Here is a 19,399-nt window from a genome sequence, read left to right as displayed (position 1 = left end):
CAGGCTCAGAGCGTTCCTCCCTCCCCAGATGCTCCCCAGCGATAGCAGCGCCAGCAGCAGCGGCTGGCAGCACCTGCGGCGGCGGGGCAGGGCGCTGGGCTGGTGCTGGGCCAGGGCAGGGAGCTAAGGAAGGGAGGTGATTTTCCTGTTGTTCTCTTCAAGGAGGATCAAATTCTCTTTCCTGCATCCTGCACAGGATGCTTAGATGGAATCTCTATGTAAAACAGACGGTGTATCTTTAAACTAGCTGGCTTGGAGAAGGGGCATCAGTAGCATTACTGGTTGTGTTTTGGAAACCTAGAGCTCAGTGTGGGGAAGCGTTCCCTCCTGTCTGTCGCTGTTCCAAAATATTCTAGTTTTCTTCTGATGTTTTCCCTCTCAACCACACTGTTTATACTTACGGAAGGGAAAAAATAGCCAAAGACAAAGGTCATTCTAAAGCACAGACCTTCTGAATGGCAAAATCTCCAAAGGATTTCTGTGCTTACCATTGATTTAAGAACCAGTGTGAAAGTGCTGCAGAATGGAAACTCTTTTGTGTGTCTCACAGTGGCAGCTCTAGCACGTCCTGGTGGTAAATTTGCCCTTTGTAACATGCTTTTCCTGCCAACGTTGATTAGTGTTTTGTCACACAAGGATCTACCTTTGTAATTTGATTTGCCTTGGTACTGTCAATCTAAAATTTTATGTATACACCCTGCATTATGAAAAACTGTAGTGCAGAGGCCGGCTCTGGCAGTCCCTGGAGCGTAAGCTGCTGGAGCCCGGCGGAGGAGCTGGGGAGGCAGCAGTACGTGCTTGCCCTGGCTTCACACTATTGCCAGTGCAACTGCTTCTGGCCACTGCTGGAGTCCAGGCACTGGCACAAATTATCGTAAAGACACTCGACTGGGTAATTATACTTTGTGTTAAATCCAGTCAGATATATTAGCTAATGCTTGTATTAATTTATAATACTTGAAAAACCTGATCACATCTTGGTTTTCAATCAAGTTATCATTCCAGAAGAGTAGCACAGTTCTTGTGGAAATTCTGAAAACAAGTTACTAAGAAATCTGACTCATAAAGCAAGTGCCTCATGAAATTTGAATGTTTAGAAGGGAAAATGACTGTCAGCTCCTCTTGTAAGCATGCTAGTTGCAATAAAGTATAAAAGTTCAACATCAAAGAGATCACCGCTTAGTCTGTGGCATATTTGTACATCAAAGAACAAATACAGGACAAAAGGAACTGTACAGAGATACAGTTCAGCCTTGCAGAGAGGTCCCCGTGGAATGCTAGAGAGAGCTGCTTTCATAACGTGGCAATTATCTCTGGCACATCTTCATTTCTGATTTGGGGAATAGGTAAGATGAAGAATTAAAAGCAGTGTCCCAGAACCCGGTCGTGCCAATATACTGGGTCAGAGCATCTGAGCTTACATGATGTCAGCGGTGCAGTTTCGTGTGCGGTGTGGCTTTAGTGTGTCACCCCGGGTGACAGATGGGGAGTGTTTGGCACCCAGTGAAACGGCAGTGTTGCACGGAGGATGGGCAAAAGGTACGGAAAATGTGTAAATGAAAGCTACATGTCTACTTTTGGATTTCTTTTTTTTCTTAATATATTATTCTGCCTGTGCTCACATGTTGTATCATGTTGCTGAAGAGCCTGTGGAGTCTCCATTCTTGGAGATACTCAAACCTCGACTGGACACAACCCTGAGCGGCAGCTGACCCTGCTTTGAGCTGCACCAAGCAATCTGCAGAGGTGCCTCCTGACACCATCTCTTCCATGATTTATGAGAATAACACTTCTGTAGTATGGCATTTATCTACTTACATTTTTAGTTATGACCCATCCCAATACAAGAAACAGTTTGGCCGAAACCGTGACCAGCTCCAGCACAGCACAAGTCCACCAAACTGGTTTTTGTCCTGTCTTTTTTAAGCTTTTGTAGTGTGGAAGCTGGATGTATTTTTGCAGATTTGGGCTTTTAGTAGTTTGTTGTGGACATGTGTGTTGTGCTCGTGTAGAGGTTTTTTGTGGGTGGGCATGTTTTGGTTGTTGTTTGTTTCTGTTTTTGTGGGTGTTTTTTTTGTTTGTTTTGTTTTTAAATCCTGAATTCTCCCTTAAATTAATGAGAAAGTTTGTGGATGTCTGCCTCAGAACTAAAGAAAAGTAATCTTGGGTATCTAGAGCACATGTCCTCTTTCAGAACAAGACAGGGCATGAGAAATTGATCACAGAAAATTGCTGGATTGCGTTGTGTTGAAGGCAGTGGAGACTTTGCAATTAATTTGAATGTATCTGTTTTAATAGTAAAATGTAAAGTAGGTCACATCAGTTCTTCAGTTCCAGTCTTTCTTCTTCATTTGTATTTCTTGTCTAGAAGTGCTGACTGCTTATGTGGTGTATAAAAATGTTAATCGCAAAATCCAGACTAAATCTGCATTCTCCAAAGTTCAAGTATGCTTGGATCAACGGTTTTAATACCAGTTTCACCTTTTATGGAGCTAGTATTGTAAGCAGACTCTTATTTCTTTTACTTCAGAACTAAAGATAGTTACAGTCTCATGGAATCATTAAGAAATACAAAGGTTTCTGTTAAAAACCCCAGGGAAACCTGATTAGGCATACTCCTGTATAATTAATTGATGTGCTACTGCTCTTAGAGAAGTAGTGCATCAGTAAACAGAAGTCAGAATGTAAGAGACTAAGAAGTACTGCTGGGAATTGTGTAAAGACATCAAGGCTTGAAAACAACAATTTGGGCACCTCAGGAGACAGCAGTATTTGCACTTGGTGGAAGGATAGAGCTCTCCGGTAGGCCAGGGCAGAAGAACTGAAAGCTCAGGCTTGCGCTTAGTACTTTGCCAATGCAACAGCTGTAAACACCTTTGATATTACTGGTCGCAATATTCTCTACTACCTTCAACTTGATGTTTTGATAGTTCCCTAGACTACATTCTTATATTTTTAAAACAGTTTAATTGTTGTTAGAACATTCCTTTTGTTAATAGGGTTCTTTAAATACATTAGTTCTAGTAATTAGGTTGGTGTTTGAGATATGAAATGGGTCACTGATTTGTGTCATTTGTCTCGTTTGCTTTGAGGCCTAGAAATAATTGTCAGCAAGTAGTCTGTGTCTTTGGAAAAGTCAGGGTCCTCTATAACATTGCTGAAGAGATGCAGTACTTGTGTATATAGAGATCAGGGTGGATGTGGTGATATGTGAATGAATTATTCTTCCAGAAATATGTTTAAAACTTGAATCAAATCCTTTACCGGAGGCCTATTTCTGTATCTGTTGCCGCGTCCTGTTGATGGGGAGAAATGAGCTGTGCTTGAAAAGCTTTATCGACTCCTTGGCTTTCCCTGGAACTTGCAGCCTGCTGGAGTCCTCATGGTACAGGGGCGGTGGGGAGAGCTGAGGGCGCTGAACATGCTGAAACCAAAACTTTGCTCTGGAAATTATAATGGTTGATTGTCAATAGTGACCATTGTTCTCCAGCAAATGTGGTGGCTGTGTGTGCCTTGCCATGAGGAGTTAACAGCAGTGTGTTTGGACTGTGCTGGTAGAAGAAGGTGGAGGTTTCCTCACTTGAGCGTGTCAAGTCCTGGCCTGCTGGCTGGCACAGGGTGCGTTTGGAAGAGACGTAAGCTTTACATTTTAGAAAGGCTAATCAAATGGGTTCAATTTATATGCTAAATTGAAGGAACTTTTGAAAGAGTTTACTTTTGAATCTTTAAAAAACCAAACCAAAACCAAACCAGCCAACTAACTCTTTAGAGTCAATTTTTCCCCCTTTAAAATACCTGAATTGTCAAGTTAATAGCTTGTTATTTCAGGGAGTGTGTGTACACATGTGCACAGGGAGAGTTTCCAGCAACTCGTAAAATCAAAATCCCAAAATGAAACCCTTTAATCTATCTCCCCACCCCCATGGAACTGAATTGAAAAATTTCTTAGGGAGGTGCCAGCAAGAAATAATGTGGTGTTGTGTAGCTTAACTTCTTTTCTTGGATTGTTGCCGCATTGTTAGCAATTTGGTAACTATGCTAAGTTCAGATATTCTATTAGCAGTGGGTGGGATCCTTTTACATGTGAATGAATCTTCTGAATGGGCAACGTGCACAGATGTCCAAGTTGTCTCCTTGGAGCCTGAAGTTAAAGTTCTAGGAGCATGTCCAAAGCTGGCATAAAGCTGTGGATCTCACATGAGAAGCACTGCTGTGCACTGGCTAAGGCCTTATTTCGAAATTTGAGTATGTTTTTGTTAGCCAAGCATATTTCCGTTGGTGGGAGTTTTACAGTTTTTTGAGGACTCTTATCTTCTTCTAGTGTAAAAGCACCTTAATAATTGAAATTACATAGCATGACTTCAAATTTAATCACCAAATATAATGTGAGAGAAAAAATTAAATTTAATTGTAATTAATTCCAGTTTTCAGAAAATGCTTTCAAAGTTGTATTAAGCTGGATACTAAAATTGTTATCATTTTGGAAAATGTTCCAAGTCTCCAAATGTCCCAGTAAAGTGTCTTTTTCACCAAGGACTACTTTGATCCGGCTATCTAAGAGATTTATCCGATGAGAGAGACCCCAGTTTTTTTGCTGCTAATCCGGTGCTTTGCAAACAAGATTTTAATTTTTATTCCCTTTACTTGTTTTTCAAAAATTCAGGCAGATGTACAATGGGATGGTTTCTTCCCATAGATAATTAAGCCATTGTAAACAATGTCAGTAGAAAGTAGTCTTGAGATTCATTTAGTTTTAAGTAACTACTCATTTTTTCCTTTTGAAAACAATGTCATGTCCCAAGCAGTTTGAATGCTCATAAATCACGTTAGTAGAATGGAAGAAATTATCCCAGATCTACTCTCTGTTAGGCTTTTACATTTCTTCTCAAAATGTGTTGTCCCAAAGACTATCTGAAGGAAGACATTGTCCTTTAGCATGATTCATAGCAAGTTCCTGTAAGGCTGGTGTAGCAGCTCCTGTTTGTATTTCTCTTCACTTCAGGGGACTTGCTTGGCTGCACCAAAGGTGCGAGTGGGTCGTGTCCCCTGAGCACTCCTGAGCCCCCTCGGCCACGGCTGCGCAGCTCTGCCCTCCTTCAGCAGGGGCCTGCGAGCCATGGGCTCGCTGTGCTTGTTACTGCCACTCCAAATGGTATCATTTTCATGGTGAGATCAGGTATTTGAACAACCTACTCAAAGAGGATTTAGCATGGCCTAGAAGAGTAAAACCCATTCCCATCTGGAAAAAAAAAAAAGTTGAGTGGAAATACTGTGGTGTTTTTCAGGGAAAACTGCATATAGGAACAGATCTCAAGAAGAAACCGAAGGACGGTATCCTTAAAGAGAAAATACCTGTAGCACTGAAGGAATGAAAATAAGCATGTGTTTGTTTATCTGTCAGCTAATGCCATCACAGTAGTTCCAAGTCCATTGTTCAGGTGAATTAAAGAACCCACCTGAATATTTTAAGGCATTGTTTATTAACAATAACTGGTTTTAATGTCAGAGAGGGTAAATTAATTTGGTTACACAATTTTATCAGACACTGATAAATGCTGTGAATGTTATTAATTATTAAGTAACCAGCAGTTAGTCTGGCAATTTGTTACATCTCAGGACATTGCATAAGTAGTCCTAGATGAGAAGAATCATCTCCAGTGCAGAAGGTGATGCTGATGCTCTGGGCAGCATCCAGACTGATGCTCTGGGCAGCTGTGCCTGGGGTTGAACCTCACCTCCTCACCTTGCCCCCCCAGCAGCACCAGGAGCAGGCTTTGGGGCAGGAGGAGCAGAGGGGGGTGGAATCCAGCCCCAAGAGGTGGGCATGGGGTGGATCACCAGGTGCTCCTTAGACTCCTCAACAACCTGTGACAGTCACAGTTGTGTCTTTCATATCCTTTCCAAATGATCTGATATTAAGCTTGTAAAGGGCTTAAACCTGTCAAAAGTTAGACCTGCAGTAACTGTGTGCTGGCTGCTGGAGCTGGGGCCACCTCTGCTCCTGAGCAGCCTTTGCCGTGTTCCCGGGCAGGGCCCAGCTCGGGGACCGTCTTGCCATGGATGCTGCTGGAGCCCAGCAGCTCCTGCCCACCCTGCTGAGTGCGGGGCTCTGCTTCGCTTTGCCGGGAGAGGGAGGTTTTGTACTTTGGTGTTTAGATGAAGCTCATGTTTCACTCACTGGGTTCAGGAAGCTACCTATGTTTTCTTTATGAATCTGGAAAGCACCACAAAATAAAATTAGCAATAGGTAAATCTGTGTAAATGCTCACTTCTTTTCCTCATTTCTTTCTTACCGAGTGTTATAAACAAATCTTCCTTTAGTTTTTTTTTTAATGAAAACTTTTTTTTTTTTTCTGTAGTGAATCTGTCAGAGTAAATTGACATGTCATATAATGGCTTTGTGGTTTGCAGGGGTTTTGTTCCTTGTTTTAAGTTGATGTGGAAGGTGTGTTTTGATGCTGTTACACTGTGATGGATGAAAAAACTGCACTACTTTTATCCAGGAGAGGGAAGAGAGTTGTTTTCTTTCAAGGGCTGTAGATCAATTGGTGTCTTACAGAAATAATACCATGAAAGTGGGGAAGAACTCCTCTTTGATACTCGAGTCTTTCTATTTTAGTTGGTACAATAATGGGCTTTTGAATTAAAGGTTTGTTAAAGCTTGTATCTATTTCAGAGTATTGACAGCCGAAGCAGACTCACTAAGCCAAAATTTATATGTTTATCCAAGCCTGTTAAAATTGGAATTTATGTTGACTGTACTAATGTCTAAGCTTTAATACCACTTTTATATAAAAGGCTGCTATTTGAATTTTCAGTGAAGTAAATTTCTTTACAATATGCCTTTGAGTTATGATTTATAACTGGATTCATATAAATAAACGCTTTCAGCCAAATGCTGTTGAACTAATTCCATTTTGAAGTCATTAATTATATTTAGCTCATTGAGAAAAGGAGAGGAAAAGGCATCAACTAACCCTATATAAAAGTGACAACAGAATTGTTTTGTGAAAATGCTTTTGGGCCTCTTAAGCTATGAGGAGTGAGTGGTTTGTTGGTTTGGTTGGTTTTTTTAATCAAAGAAGTGTGAACAGAAGCTGGATAATGCATTGCTCTGCTGCAAAGACAATTCGTTTTGAACGGGCATTAATACACTTAATGCTTTTTGCATTTATCATGTTAAAGTCTTTGGCTTTGCAATAAGATCTAGCTATGCAGTGAGCCTACTAGTTTGTGCAGGGAAAAAATGGGGTTTTTGATAGTAAATCCATTAACTATTGTCAGATTGGTAAATTTTCAAGGTAAATTTCCTCAGATGTATGTTCAAATGAATAATTGCTACATTCAAACAACTTAATGTAACAAAGAGATGTTGTAGCTTTGACTTCCTATAATATATATATTGCGTGAAGCTTATGATAAACTGCTAACCAATCATCAAAACTAAAATCTAGATGCAACCAAAAGACAGTGGATTTTCATGCAATTTTTGCGAGCCTAATCATTGCACATTATTGGTAGGACTCCTTTTTGTCTTTTCGGGAGTTAGAGAGAGAACATAATAAACCTGAGCATTGCTGATTGCAGTTTCCCAAAGACAGACTGGGAAATAAGTAGCGTATGTATTTTTAGACTGGAGTGTGGTACTTCTGCCATTTCCATCTTTATCCTTCCATTTTGACTGTTCCATTTAGGTTGATGTAAGAATTTTCCCACTTGGAATTCACATTGCCCTGGGATCGCGCAGGCTGCACGCAGAACTGTCGTCTCACTCAAGTGCTGTGTAATTGCCTGGTCCTCTTGCCTTTGCTGTCTCGGTTCTCATTTCTTTCATTTCATTACTTTCATTTCTTCCCCTTCATGTTAACAGTCTTCATCTTTAATTCACTTTCTTGTGTTCTTCTTTCAGTCTCTTTTGAAAGCAAACTGCCAGTGCCTTATTTAATCTCTTTATCAGTGTCGTGAGGGGTAACAACACAACTATATGTTTTAGGCCCTTTATAGCCAGCTGTTTCAGATCATCATGAAAGAGTGAAAGACAGAGCCCTCTAGGACGCCTCTGTGCTTTACCTTTCTAACACTGCATGCTCAGTTCTTCAAGAGATCTTTGTTGCTTTAGTAGCCTTCTGGAATAGTTCCAAGCACACCAGAGGGTCATGACAAGTGGAGGAAACCATCTCTCCAGATGGGCTTTAATTGTCTTCCCATCTACCAAGATTCACATCTGGTCTCTAAAGCCATATTCCCCAATCCGCACCCTTAAAACATTTCTGACTTTATTACCACCTTTTGGCAGCCCTTGCCAGGGACACGGGCAGACACTCATGGGCACGCTCCGGATACTTCATTTGTTCTTGCTGCTTGTTCCACTTGGAGGGACGCCGCTGCTCTCAGATTCACAATGCTGAAGGAGAGAGATGGACAATTATCATGCCAAGCTGCTTCAGTATGGAAAACATTTAATTTTGTATCGTGAGCCCCCTAAACATATACAGACTGTTCTGGTGACCAGCATGATTCATAACAAATCGGCCACAGGCTAGATTTTGGGAAGGTGTAGCTGAAATCTCTGCCTTGCTCATAGTTCATTAAAATGAACTAGCATGAAGCAAGAAACCTGTGTGGAATTACTGTTAAGTTGTTTTAAAAAACACAGGAGTCACCATCTAAATCACATATCTGGTGTACAAAACCAGAATTACAGTGAACTGAGCTGGTCAACAAGTATTGGAATTAAATAGCAGGAAGCAAGGAAAATACAAAAGAACATACCATTTAGTATTTTCCTTAAAGATCCTTGGAACAGAGACCATCTTTTTATCTGCATTTATGCATATTATTTTGGTGTGTTTGTGTAACCGAAAGTATGGTTCCTCAGGTCTACTACAGTGATAGTGGTAAACAAGCTGTCTGTCCTTTTATTTCAGCCATTTTCAAAACTGCCAAGTTTGTCTTCAAGAGGAGAACCTAGTGCTGGTGTGTTTGTTAACACAGGTAGCTAGTAGACATTATTTCTTGCAAATCAGGTTGCTTAGAACAGTGGTCTCCAAATTTTTTTGATCGTGTGCCTCTATCATTTAAAAATAGATAAATTTGAGCATGTAACCCCAATGTATGTATATTCATTTATAAATTATATATATGTACTACCCTAGTAATATCATATACATTGTAAGACATACACTAGAATATAAATTAAAGAAGAATGAGAGAGAGATGAGGAGATGATGAATTTAGAGGTCCATGTGCTAGAAGCAGGGATGAACTGGACTGTGTGTAGTAAGGTGTGCCTTTATATTCGCTACTTATCTCTCCCTGTAAGAGTGAATGGAAATTGATGTGGGGAAATTCCCATGTGTGGCTTGTGGGCTATAAAATCCCTACATCTGATAAAACCTACTAAATAAATTGATCCATCGTGAATGTCTTGAACAGTCTTGGAAGACATTTCTAAGTTTTGTTAGTTCATTGCAGTTTCTTGACAAACTATTGACTCATGACAGCACATGTTTTCCACTCATCCATCAGAAGCATAATTCATATGGAAAAATGCTTTCTTTTTAAAATTATGCACTTTATAGTGTGTTCCCATCTTCTGCTCTTCCCTGTCCCTATGCATGGCTCTGGCTTTTGGAAGCAGATGGATATAACTGATTCTCAACTATAATTTAAAAATATTCCTGGTGTTTTTACTCATGGATATAGCTTGAAAATACATTGTGATTCCATGGCTTATCTAGTTTCTGAAGCAGGGGGATCTTTAGCTTCAATTCAGAAACTACCTGTGGGTAATACCAGGGAAAGCAGATCCTGCCAACTGCATCGTTCCTTTGTATTTCTGTGCCCTTCTGACGGCTTTGTCGTTTCTCTCCCTCACACAGCTGCCCTGGAAATGTGGACGCCACCGGGCAGTTCCTATTTAACGATCTTGTCTTTCATGATTCCAAGCTGTATCAGAAGTCAAAGCGTGACTGTAGCTTCTCTTTCAGTGTTAATCAAAGCTAAAAGGAGCATCTGCTTGCACAGTGATCACACTATATGGAAATGTGTTTCTTTGTGACTAGCTGGTATGTGAAACCTGAGCTGGCTACTTACAGAAACTTCTCACAGGTTTTTCTGTTTGATCACTGCTTCCCCAGAGCTTCACTGCTAATCAGGTGAATGTTTCAATTCAAGTAATTCTTTGGCCTCTCTCCCCTTCCCTCAATTTCTCAGTTTCCCAAAGACCTCCAAGAGTTTGGAGCCATTTGCAACCTGACACAGTTTTGTGTTGGCATCTTGCTTCAGTTGAATGTGGTGATTATGGAGTACTTCTGTCTTTTACACATGAAATTACCAAAGATAAACTAAAAACCAAACAGAACAGCTCAACCTTACTTGTTAAAAATCTTAAGACTTTCTCTGTCCGTATGTACACTTGCTTCTTTCTTGGTTTATACTTTTTTTTATTAAATACCTGAGGGTTGGCAATGCTGTGAAGTAGAATGGTGAAGCATAAGTATTAATTGTGGTAGGAATATTGTCTAGAATCTCATCCTTGTTTTACTTGAAAATAATACTCAATTGTCTTGGCCATGCTGGAACAAAGACAAGACCTAAGGGATGTGTATTTGTTTGGCTGCAACTTTATTAACACATTTGGGAACGGTGCCCAGCAATAAATCATGTAGTGTGAGTCATCGCTTATTCCTTGATCGTTCCTACCTCTTTGGGAGCGCTGCCACCAACCTTCCCCTTCCAGCCCGTCGCCCCGCTCTGGCAGGGCCACCGCGGCTGGGCTGTGTGCTGGGGGAGGCTGGGGAGACGGGAGGGTCCTTTCCCCACTGCTCCCAGTGGCAGGAGCCACAGCTGCTTTTTCACAGCTTTCTCAGAGAAATGCTACTGGCGTTGCTTGGCTTATTGTTCCTCTCTGGCAATGTGGAAAACCGTGGGAACGTGTTTAAGATGGGTACCACCTAGGAGTGGCAAGCCTTCCCACTGCTCTTCCTGAGTAACACCTAATTTTTGAGGATTGCTGACATCAGATAAGGGGCTAGTAATCCTTTATTTGCATCGGCTCCATTAAACTGCTCTCTTCAGTTTTGGGAAGACTTTAAATTTTAAGGGCAAAGATGAAAATTAATCTCGCTTGAGTAGTCACACGCATAAGAGATCTGTCTGCCCTGTTATTCTGGATTATGACTGTTTTCTGCCTAGAGTAGGCATTTGGATCTTTTCTGCTGCCTCCACTTCCAGTGTAAAAGTATATTGGTCATAAACGTTCCCCATTGTTAAGCTCACAGAGACAAGTGCAAAATAGCTGAATGGTTTGGAAGGTTCATATTGTTGCCTTACTGGGAGGTTTCAGACCTGCACCATCACTAGCAAAATACTACTTTAGTGCCCTAATACTATATATTCAAAAAATGGATAGTCTAATTTAGCAGTGGCATGTCTAGCTTCTTATGGCAAGGGGCACTTCTCCCTGCCCTGACATAAAAAATATTATTCCAAATACTTACAAGTTGCAGTCTTGTAGTGATTCTATTTCTTCTGGAATAACTTAAGTTCTTTTCTGTGTCAAGATGATAAACTACGCTCAATGGGCCTGAGACGCGGGAGTGTGGAGCAGGCTGGGCCCCAGGGGCTGCTCTGGGGCGGCAGCATGAGGAGCAGCCAGGCCCTCCTCCCTTATGTAACACTGTCCAACGTGGAGCTGAAATATGTTTTAGAAAAGTCATGGTGTTGATTAGTTGGTCATGAAATCATAGGTGATTTATTTTTTTAAATAAACTTAATGACAATTATTGTGCATGCTGATTTTGAATGTCATTAATGTTGCAACAGAGCTTTTGATGGATTAATTACATCACCTGTGAGCAAACACAAGACAAACAAAGACGAAGTTTACCCGAGCTTTGACTGAGAAACTCAGAAATTATAGTTCGTTACCTGTGTTTTGAGGATTGTCATCAGCTGCTCTTACTGCTCAGATATTTGCCTTACAGTGAGACAGTAGCGTTGTTACATTGGAAATGAAGCAGGTGAATTCACTGGTGTGCGGCGACAGTGACAAATCCATTTTCCAGTACTGGATTATGGTTTTAAAATCAAAGGCAGAAATTATTATCTGGTTCCTGGATGAAGTAAGCCACTGTGTTTCAAAGAAGACTAGCAATATTTGGTATGTGGGCTAGGTGGTACCTTATGACAGAAGTTCAGCTGTTGTTTGAAGCATATTTCAGCTCCTACTTGTACAGTCACTTTTCAATGGCTCCTGAAAATCATAAGTGCAGACTTAGTAAAAACTTCATCTTGTTTGTGTCTTTCAATATTGATTATTTGAATCGATCTGTGTTTGAAAATGAGGTGAGCTGAAAAGGTTTGATACTTTTAGGTGGTTTGAAGACTGTAGATCTGTGAAGTTGTATCCTGTACTATTTAAAGAAAATATAGTTTAAAAAGCTAGGATGCATTATTTAGTCTCTTCTCATTTTAGCTTGTTTTGTTAGTGTAGGCAGAACAAGGAGTAGTAATGTTTGGTCCTCTTTCTAGTCTCTTTCTGGTCACCCTAGTATGAAAACTGTTTTATTTAATTTGTTTTGTACTTGAGTTTTGTGCTTAGATGTTGTACTGGTGTATGAAAACTAGAAGATGAGGTTATTTGCGAACTTTATTCCACATCCTAAGGACAAGCCAGATACTAGGCACTGTATAAACACGAGAAAAATATGTTTTCTACCCTGTTGACCTTACATCTGAAAATATATGATAATCAACATGGCTTTTGTAGAACTGTAGAACATTCCCCAGCAACTTGCAAACAGGGTGTCCAACATGAAACTCTTTGGGCAAAATTTAATAAATGTTTCAGAATTTCTCCAGTGAAATTTTGTCAAGATAACACATATAAACTGTGCTGAAAACTGATGGTGGCATTTCATTCCAGATAAAACTAAATGTAGGAGGTGCGCTACATCGTATGAAATATTTACAATATATTACCAAGAAGTACACATTCTTAAAAAATAACTTTGTGAGTTCAGTAAACTTGGTTTTCTGGGATTGTATGTAGATTGTATCATCACTTACGGAATGTGCTCTTTTCTTGGGCCAGGGCTGCCAGACAGAGCCCTCTGACAATCTCTTTATCTATAGGGTTGTCTATAATGTTAATTAGTGAATACTTTGAAAAAACAGCTTCCACAAGTTAATTTATGCATAAAACATCACTGAGGGATGTGTTTTACCTGTTTCACAAGTAGGGGACTGAAGTATAGCTTGAGAGACTTGGCTTGGGCCACACAAGAAGCCTGTGTCATAGCCAGGAATTAAGAGATTCACATTTCATTGCCTAACCGCAAGACTACAGAAAATAAAAGGTTGAACAGAAGCAGATGCAACACTGAGCACTTGAGTCTTGGGTACAATTTACAGGGTGCTTAACTCTCTGCCCATAAAACTGGAAGGATCTGCTTTGGGAGGCCAATAATGCTCATGCATTCCTAGCAATTTAATTACAAACTGCCAGACTGGCTGCAGAGATTTCAGCCTGCCTTGTGTTTTGGTGGTCTGCAGTGCAAATCCACGCAGCGCAGGATTTTTGCTTTCTACTGACACTGTTTTTCTTTTTGAACCCACTGGTACAGCTTCATAATAATGATTATTTAGGGCTGATCCCCTGGCCCAGAGGACCGAGGAAAGGGAATCCCAATGTTATCCCTTCCCAGGGATTCTTAGAATGGTCAGCCCACTGTCTCAAAATCATAAGGCAGGAGCTAAAATCCTGGGGTTGGTATTTCAGCTTTAAAGCTTTCTTAAGTGTATTCTTATTTTCCTTAGGTTTGTGTTTGTTTTTTTGAATATGTGCTCTCTAATCTAGCAAGGATATAATAAGCTCAATAAGACTTGGAACACTGTTTACCTACTTAAGTGTTTACATGGCTTCTATTCTTCTTTAAGTATCCAAGCACATTATGGCATTTAATGAACCTTCACAGATAGGAAGCCTCCAATCCTAATGTTCTACAGGTATAAACTGTATTACAGAAAGGCATGTGCCTAGCTCTGTAAAGCTGTTACATGATTGAACTCCTGGGGTTTTCGGTGATAGCCCCACTTCTCACAGAGTTAGATGCACGTGTAACTCGGTGATAGGTGCGTCACTTGCCCTGGCTCACACACACAACCCTTGTGACAGCGCAGGGACTTGAAGTCAGATCTTCTCGATCCCATGGTAGCAATCCTGCACAGGAAAATTCAGACTAGAGGAAAGGACAGGTTTTAACTGTGGGAAGAACAGGCTTTTGGAACAACTTGTGTCAGAATCGGGGTGTGTTTTCTATTGCTTGATGGCTCTGTGTGTGTAATAATGGCCCTTAAAAAGAAGTGCCTTCTACTATCACTGATGTGTGAGCATCCTACAAAACCTGCGGGGTGGTATTCCATCATTTCTACCACACAGAAGGTGATTATAAGTTTACTTGCCACCCTTATGTTTCTGTTTCTTTAAGCTTTTCCTTAAACTGATCCCATCATGCTGATGTTAGAAGCAGTGTGTTCACAGAATTTCTCTCAGTCCTAATCCTATGATGTTTTGTATCATGCAGTTGTATTTCTTATGCTCAGAAATGTTGGAATTGGGAATATGAGGAAGGAGAATGGGATACAGTCTATCCCTAAATATTGTAGACCTAAATTAACACATTGGTCAACTACCCTTCCACAGTGTAATTATTTTTGCACGTAGAGAAGACACCTCCCTGTAAACTCCTTGTGACATAAAGTTTCTGACTAAAATTAGGTCACAGCTATTTAATTGTTCAGGTGTCCACCCATGAGGGAGCTACAGAGAACTCTTTCAATTCCTTGCAATCAAGTAAGTAGCAGTTACTCTTATTTATCCTCTAAGGAAATAGTCCACCAAAAATAATACGTTGATTCCTTAGCCCCTCCCCGTCACTAATCACTCAGCTCTTGTAGCTACACACCAGCTTGGCCCTTGGCACCAGAATGTCCAAGTACCTCAGTCATTAATTTTCAACTTACGACACTTTGGTGATGTAAGAAAGTGTTGTCCTTATTTCACAGCTGAGGAATTGACACATCAAATAAGTGACTTGCTTAAAGTTTCATAGCCATACTGGACATAGAAACCAATGACTTATTCATAGACTATTCTGTTTCTTGGAAAACCAACCCTGTGTTCATTGCCCTTGTGCCTGCTAGCCCAGATCTCCTCGTACCGATTTAGCAGGCTAACAGTTTAGTTCTGTGTTTTAACCTCCCATAAGCTGACATTGCCAAACAAACGCACCCCTCCCTCGCGCAAGCACAAGCAGCATCTCTGCCGTCACGTGCCAAATTAAAGCAGGAAACTGATTCAGATTTAAGTTAATCCCCCAAAGAGCAGTTTGAACCTGAGTCGTTCCCTCATTTGTCCCTCGCAGGGCCGCTGTACAGGCATCAGAGGAGGCGGGGAGAGGGAGGGAGACCAGCTCCCCTCTGTCACTGGAGATTTCTGCTGCCTAAAATACCTGTGGAGCAGTGGGGTCAAGTTCTGTACCTTCTTTTCTCTGTTGGGCATGTAATCAAATCAAAACCTTAACCAAGATCAGTTCTAGTTTCTTCTTTCTTCTGAGTGCAGATTGCATACTTTGAATTTTCCCCATGTCTGTCTAGCCCACCCAAAGCATGGTGACAGGGCAGCTGGGAAGTCTGGAGCACATGAGAAGCTTTGGATGAGTTTTTACTGTGGTGACATTTATACCTTCCCCGTGTGGCCAGTTTTTCTTGTGGGGCTGCTATAATTTAAAAAGCTTGACTCTGTATAAGCTTTTTTGGTTTGAAATTAAAGTCTTTGTGAGGAGTTAGAAATGCAAGCAGAGAAGAGCCCTGTTAGCAGGATAAATACGTTTATAACCAGAATATGTGCTGCAGCTTAATGCTGTATCTCACCCGGCGCTACATTGACCTGTGTGAGCCCACAGTACTTTGCCTTTCTGCCTTGAGTGGTTCTGTAGAAAACAAGACAAATTTGGAGTTGCGTGTGTGTTTTTTAGTCTTTAGTTGGAGTATTATCTCCAGGAGCTTTCTGCTATATAGGGAGAAACCTCTGTTTTGCCCATCCTCTCTCAAAAGTGGTGTTTGGAGAGTTGCCAAATTGCTGTGCTGAGGTGTGCCTTCAGCATTCAAAACAGTACGTATTGAATCGTGCCACTTCACTTGAAGGACCGCAGCGCAGGAGAGCCTCCGAGTGTGAATGATGCCCTCATCCTGACTGCATCAACCGTCCAGAAAACTTAGGGACCTCGGCATGATAAAAACTTGGTTGTTGATCAGTGAGGCAGGAGGAAGAGGCACAATGACATTTAAAAGGAGACTGAAAGGAGAGTTCTCATACTTAAGAAATTGCTGTAGAGAAGTACAAAAATATTTTTTTTGCTGTTAACGTTTTTGGTTTTTTTTTTACAAGGGGATATCCTTTCACCTCAACTGCCCTTTGACCCCCTGAAGATCTTTTTTCCTCTCCCACCACTTTTCTGCTTTTTCATCTTCTGGCTGGAGAGTGAAAGGTGTTGCACATGGTCCCAGTGACATCAACTTCTGCTGTGAAACAGCTCTGGCCTGTGCCAGCTGCAGCCACAGTCCCTGTTCCAACCCGGCCATCTCAGAAGCCTCAAAAGAAACATGTGGGATGGTTATGTTCTGGGTTTTTTTGTTTGTTTGTTTGGGTCTTCCTCAAAGGCTCAAGACTGGGACATAAATCAGTTTGGTTTTCCTCTTCCACTGAATATAGATCGGAACATTACAGCACAACCACTTTGTATCATAGGAGCGTAACAAAGACCAGATTTCAACATAGTCACTAGTTCCTTTGAAGGAGGCAGTGCTAGCCATTGTGATCTAGACTAGACGGTAAGAACTTACCAAATAATTACAGGCTTCCTAAAGTAGTATAGCATGAGTAATTGCAGGTTTAAAAATGTTATTATGAGGAGTAGTTTACACCGAAACTTCATCCTGCTCTTTGAAACCAGAATCCATAACTCTCGTCATGCCACAGCAAATGCTTGTCCTTCTCCACAGAAGAATGTAGATTTGCTTTATTGTGCAGAGAATGTTCTGTGGTACATTATTTAAATTAGCATATAATAGAAACCTAATTGCCCACTAGGGCCCAAAGCTTTAGCTGGTGGAGATCAATGTGCTTCCATTGAAGTCAGTGTAGCAAAGTTGATTTTCACCCCTTGAGGATCTGGCTCAGCAGCTTGTTTCTATTCCAGGCATTGTTAAAGGAGATAGTGTGTTTAGAATATTAAACCATGGCATTGTCAGAGATAGTCAGCTCAATTTATGTGGAAGTGAAGAGAAATAAAGCAGTAAAACCATTATTTTTATCTGAGGATTTCAATTTACATTGTCGATTATTCATATTGACTGATCTGGCACAACAGGGAAATCATGAGCGTGGGGTCATCTTGTTGTGGTTTTAATTTCCTACGTCTGTAGTTATCTAATCCTCTCAGTGTGAGCAAGCATGATTAGTATTTATTTCTATTCTGTGTGCCAGTGCCCTGGGCCAGGTTCTGTGCTAAATCCAAAGTGACTCTCCTACTTAATTGGCATTAACTTGTGCTGCAGTAACATAAATAAAAACTTGTCCTTTCTGTGTAAAGCACCTGCAACCCCTCAAAGAGATTTCCTCCACATGGACGTTCTGTCCCCGTGTTAAGGCTTGTGATATATATCTTAGTATTTTTTATTCAGTGTGGAAGTTTTTCTAGCAATGTTTTCTGAAGAATACTTTGGGAAATGCAGCTTTGGAAAGAATCTGGCTGCTTGTTAACCATTGAGACGCTACCAGGAGTGTTGTTACAGCTGTACCATCGGTTAATAAATTGCTACAGTAAAAACAACAGTCATCTCTCTCTCCGGAGAGTCAAGTACCAAAACGAACAATAATTCTTCACTTCGTCAAATGGTTTTTACAATCATTAGGAATGCTTGCTTAGAGAAGCTTATTTTACTTAATGAATGCTCCATTCAGGAATAGGGAAACTTTAGGGCTGAGTTGAGCCAACATTTCTTCTTTGTGGAGTTTGTTTCCTCTCCTTTCACTTCCATTATTCTCAGAAGACCTCTGGCTGCTCCCCCACTTCTCTCTGCTTCCATTTGTCCCCTGGGAGCTTTGGATAATCAAAGTTATGCTGCAAGTATTCTTCTGAGAGTAGGAATGGGGGAGTTCTCATTAAATGTTTTGGGTCTTTATCAAGGACAGTATAGTAACTGACTGTGTGTGAGCCTTTTAAAATAGAACAGTGTTAAAACTGTACAAATTTGGAGTTGCCAGTTGTTCATTACTGTGTGTTTTCTGATGTATGCAGAACACAAGCACCGAAAGAAACATCAGCAAGAAGGATGGGTAAAGATGTCCTGAAAGGGTTGAGGGAAAACGTTCATCGTTCTCTGTGAGCTGTTGTATGGCTTCGTTCAGCTCTCCTTACAAGGTGGTTTTTGTGTCCTGACAAAGTGATGAAGCTTAGCTCATTAAATGGTTTGGATTGTCTTTGGATAAAATGTTCACAATAATACAGGTGCTGTTTCTATTAATTTCTTCTAACTTTTATCAAGCTTCCTTTATTTGAGAAAACAAAATCCAATGCAATCACTACTTGCCAGCTTCTACCTTTTTTGGGTGATGTGGCCTTTAGAACCTAGTATTAACCATGTAAAGTAAGTCAGGTTTTTCCTTTTAATCTGTCAAATGCATTTAGCAATAGTTGACTTGATCATTGTTTTCTGTAATCTCCTGTTTGTACTCTTATTCTACCCAATGCGTGTATTCTGCCTGGTTCTGCGGGGCATAGGTACTGGCAGACTTGTTTGAAAAACATGTCAGAACTCTCTGTTTGGGATTTTTGGTGGCCATTTTGCAATTTTGTGATTTTTATAAATGCAAGTAAATAAAGTATTAAGGCATTCATATAGTAGATGATGGTAAGTCAGGTTCCTTTGGTTTCAGTACTGGGTTTTTCAGCTTCAATGTAGGGTTTTTTTCACTTAAAAATATGGGGACACATTGAACATATGTGGCCAGAGACCATAACATGAGTCATCCCATGTTGAGGTAAGGAAGCCATCAGAGGGCCAGGTGCCCAAGACCAGCATTGTGTTGTCTCTATTGCAAAGATAAGAAACACAAAGATTTTGAAGTCTGATGGCCAAACAGCAAAACACCAGACATGATAGCTTTTCTTTTCCTTGAGTGGTAAATCTTGTTAGATAATTCATGATGCGAATTGATGTTTTTTCTAGAGTATGTGAGCCTCTGATGGTGCAGCAGATTTTCTTAACTCTATTGGTTAGGTGAAAAGCTGAATGAACTTTGAGAGCAGTGGAATATGCCAGTCCCTACACA

The 19,399-nt window shown here is 40.7% G+C and overlaps 1 protein-coding gene across 6 annotated transcripts in view; it reads left to right on the top strand.

The window, feature by feature from the left end:
• RORA (RAR related orphan receptor A) overlaps positions 1–19,399 on the top strand; it is a 397,620-nt gene that overhangs the window by 334,078 nt on the left and 44,143 nt on the right. The window contains exon 1 of one of the 6 annotated variants that reach the window (XM_065075852.1): positions 1,410–1,539. Coding sequence (XP_064931924.1) covers positions 1,422–1,539 — 118 coding nt within the window. The 5' untranslated portion in view covers positions 1,410–1,421. 6 annotated transcript variants of the gene reach the window in all.

This window comes from Columba livia, chromosome 11 (assembly GCF_036013475.1).
Source record: "Columba livia isolate bColLiv1 breed racing homer chromosome 11, bColLiv1.pat.W.v2, whole genome shotgun sequence".
In the NCBI taxonomy this organism is placed as follows: Eukaryota; Metazoa; Chordata; class Aves; order Columbiformes; family Columbidae; genus Columba; species Columba livia.
This window is presented reverse-complemented; position numbering and strand designations above follow the sequence as displayed.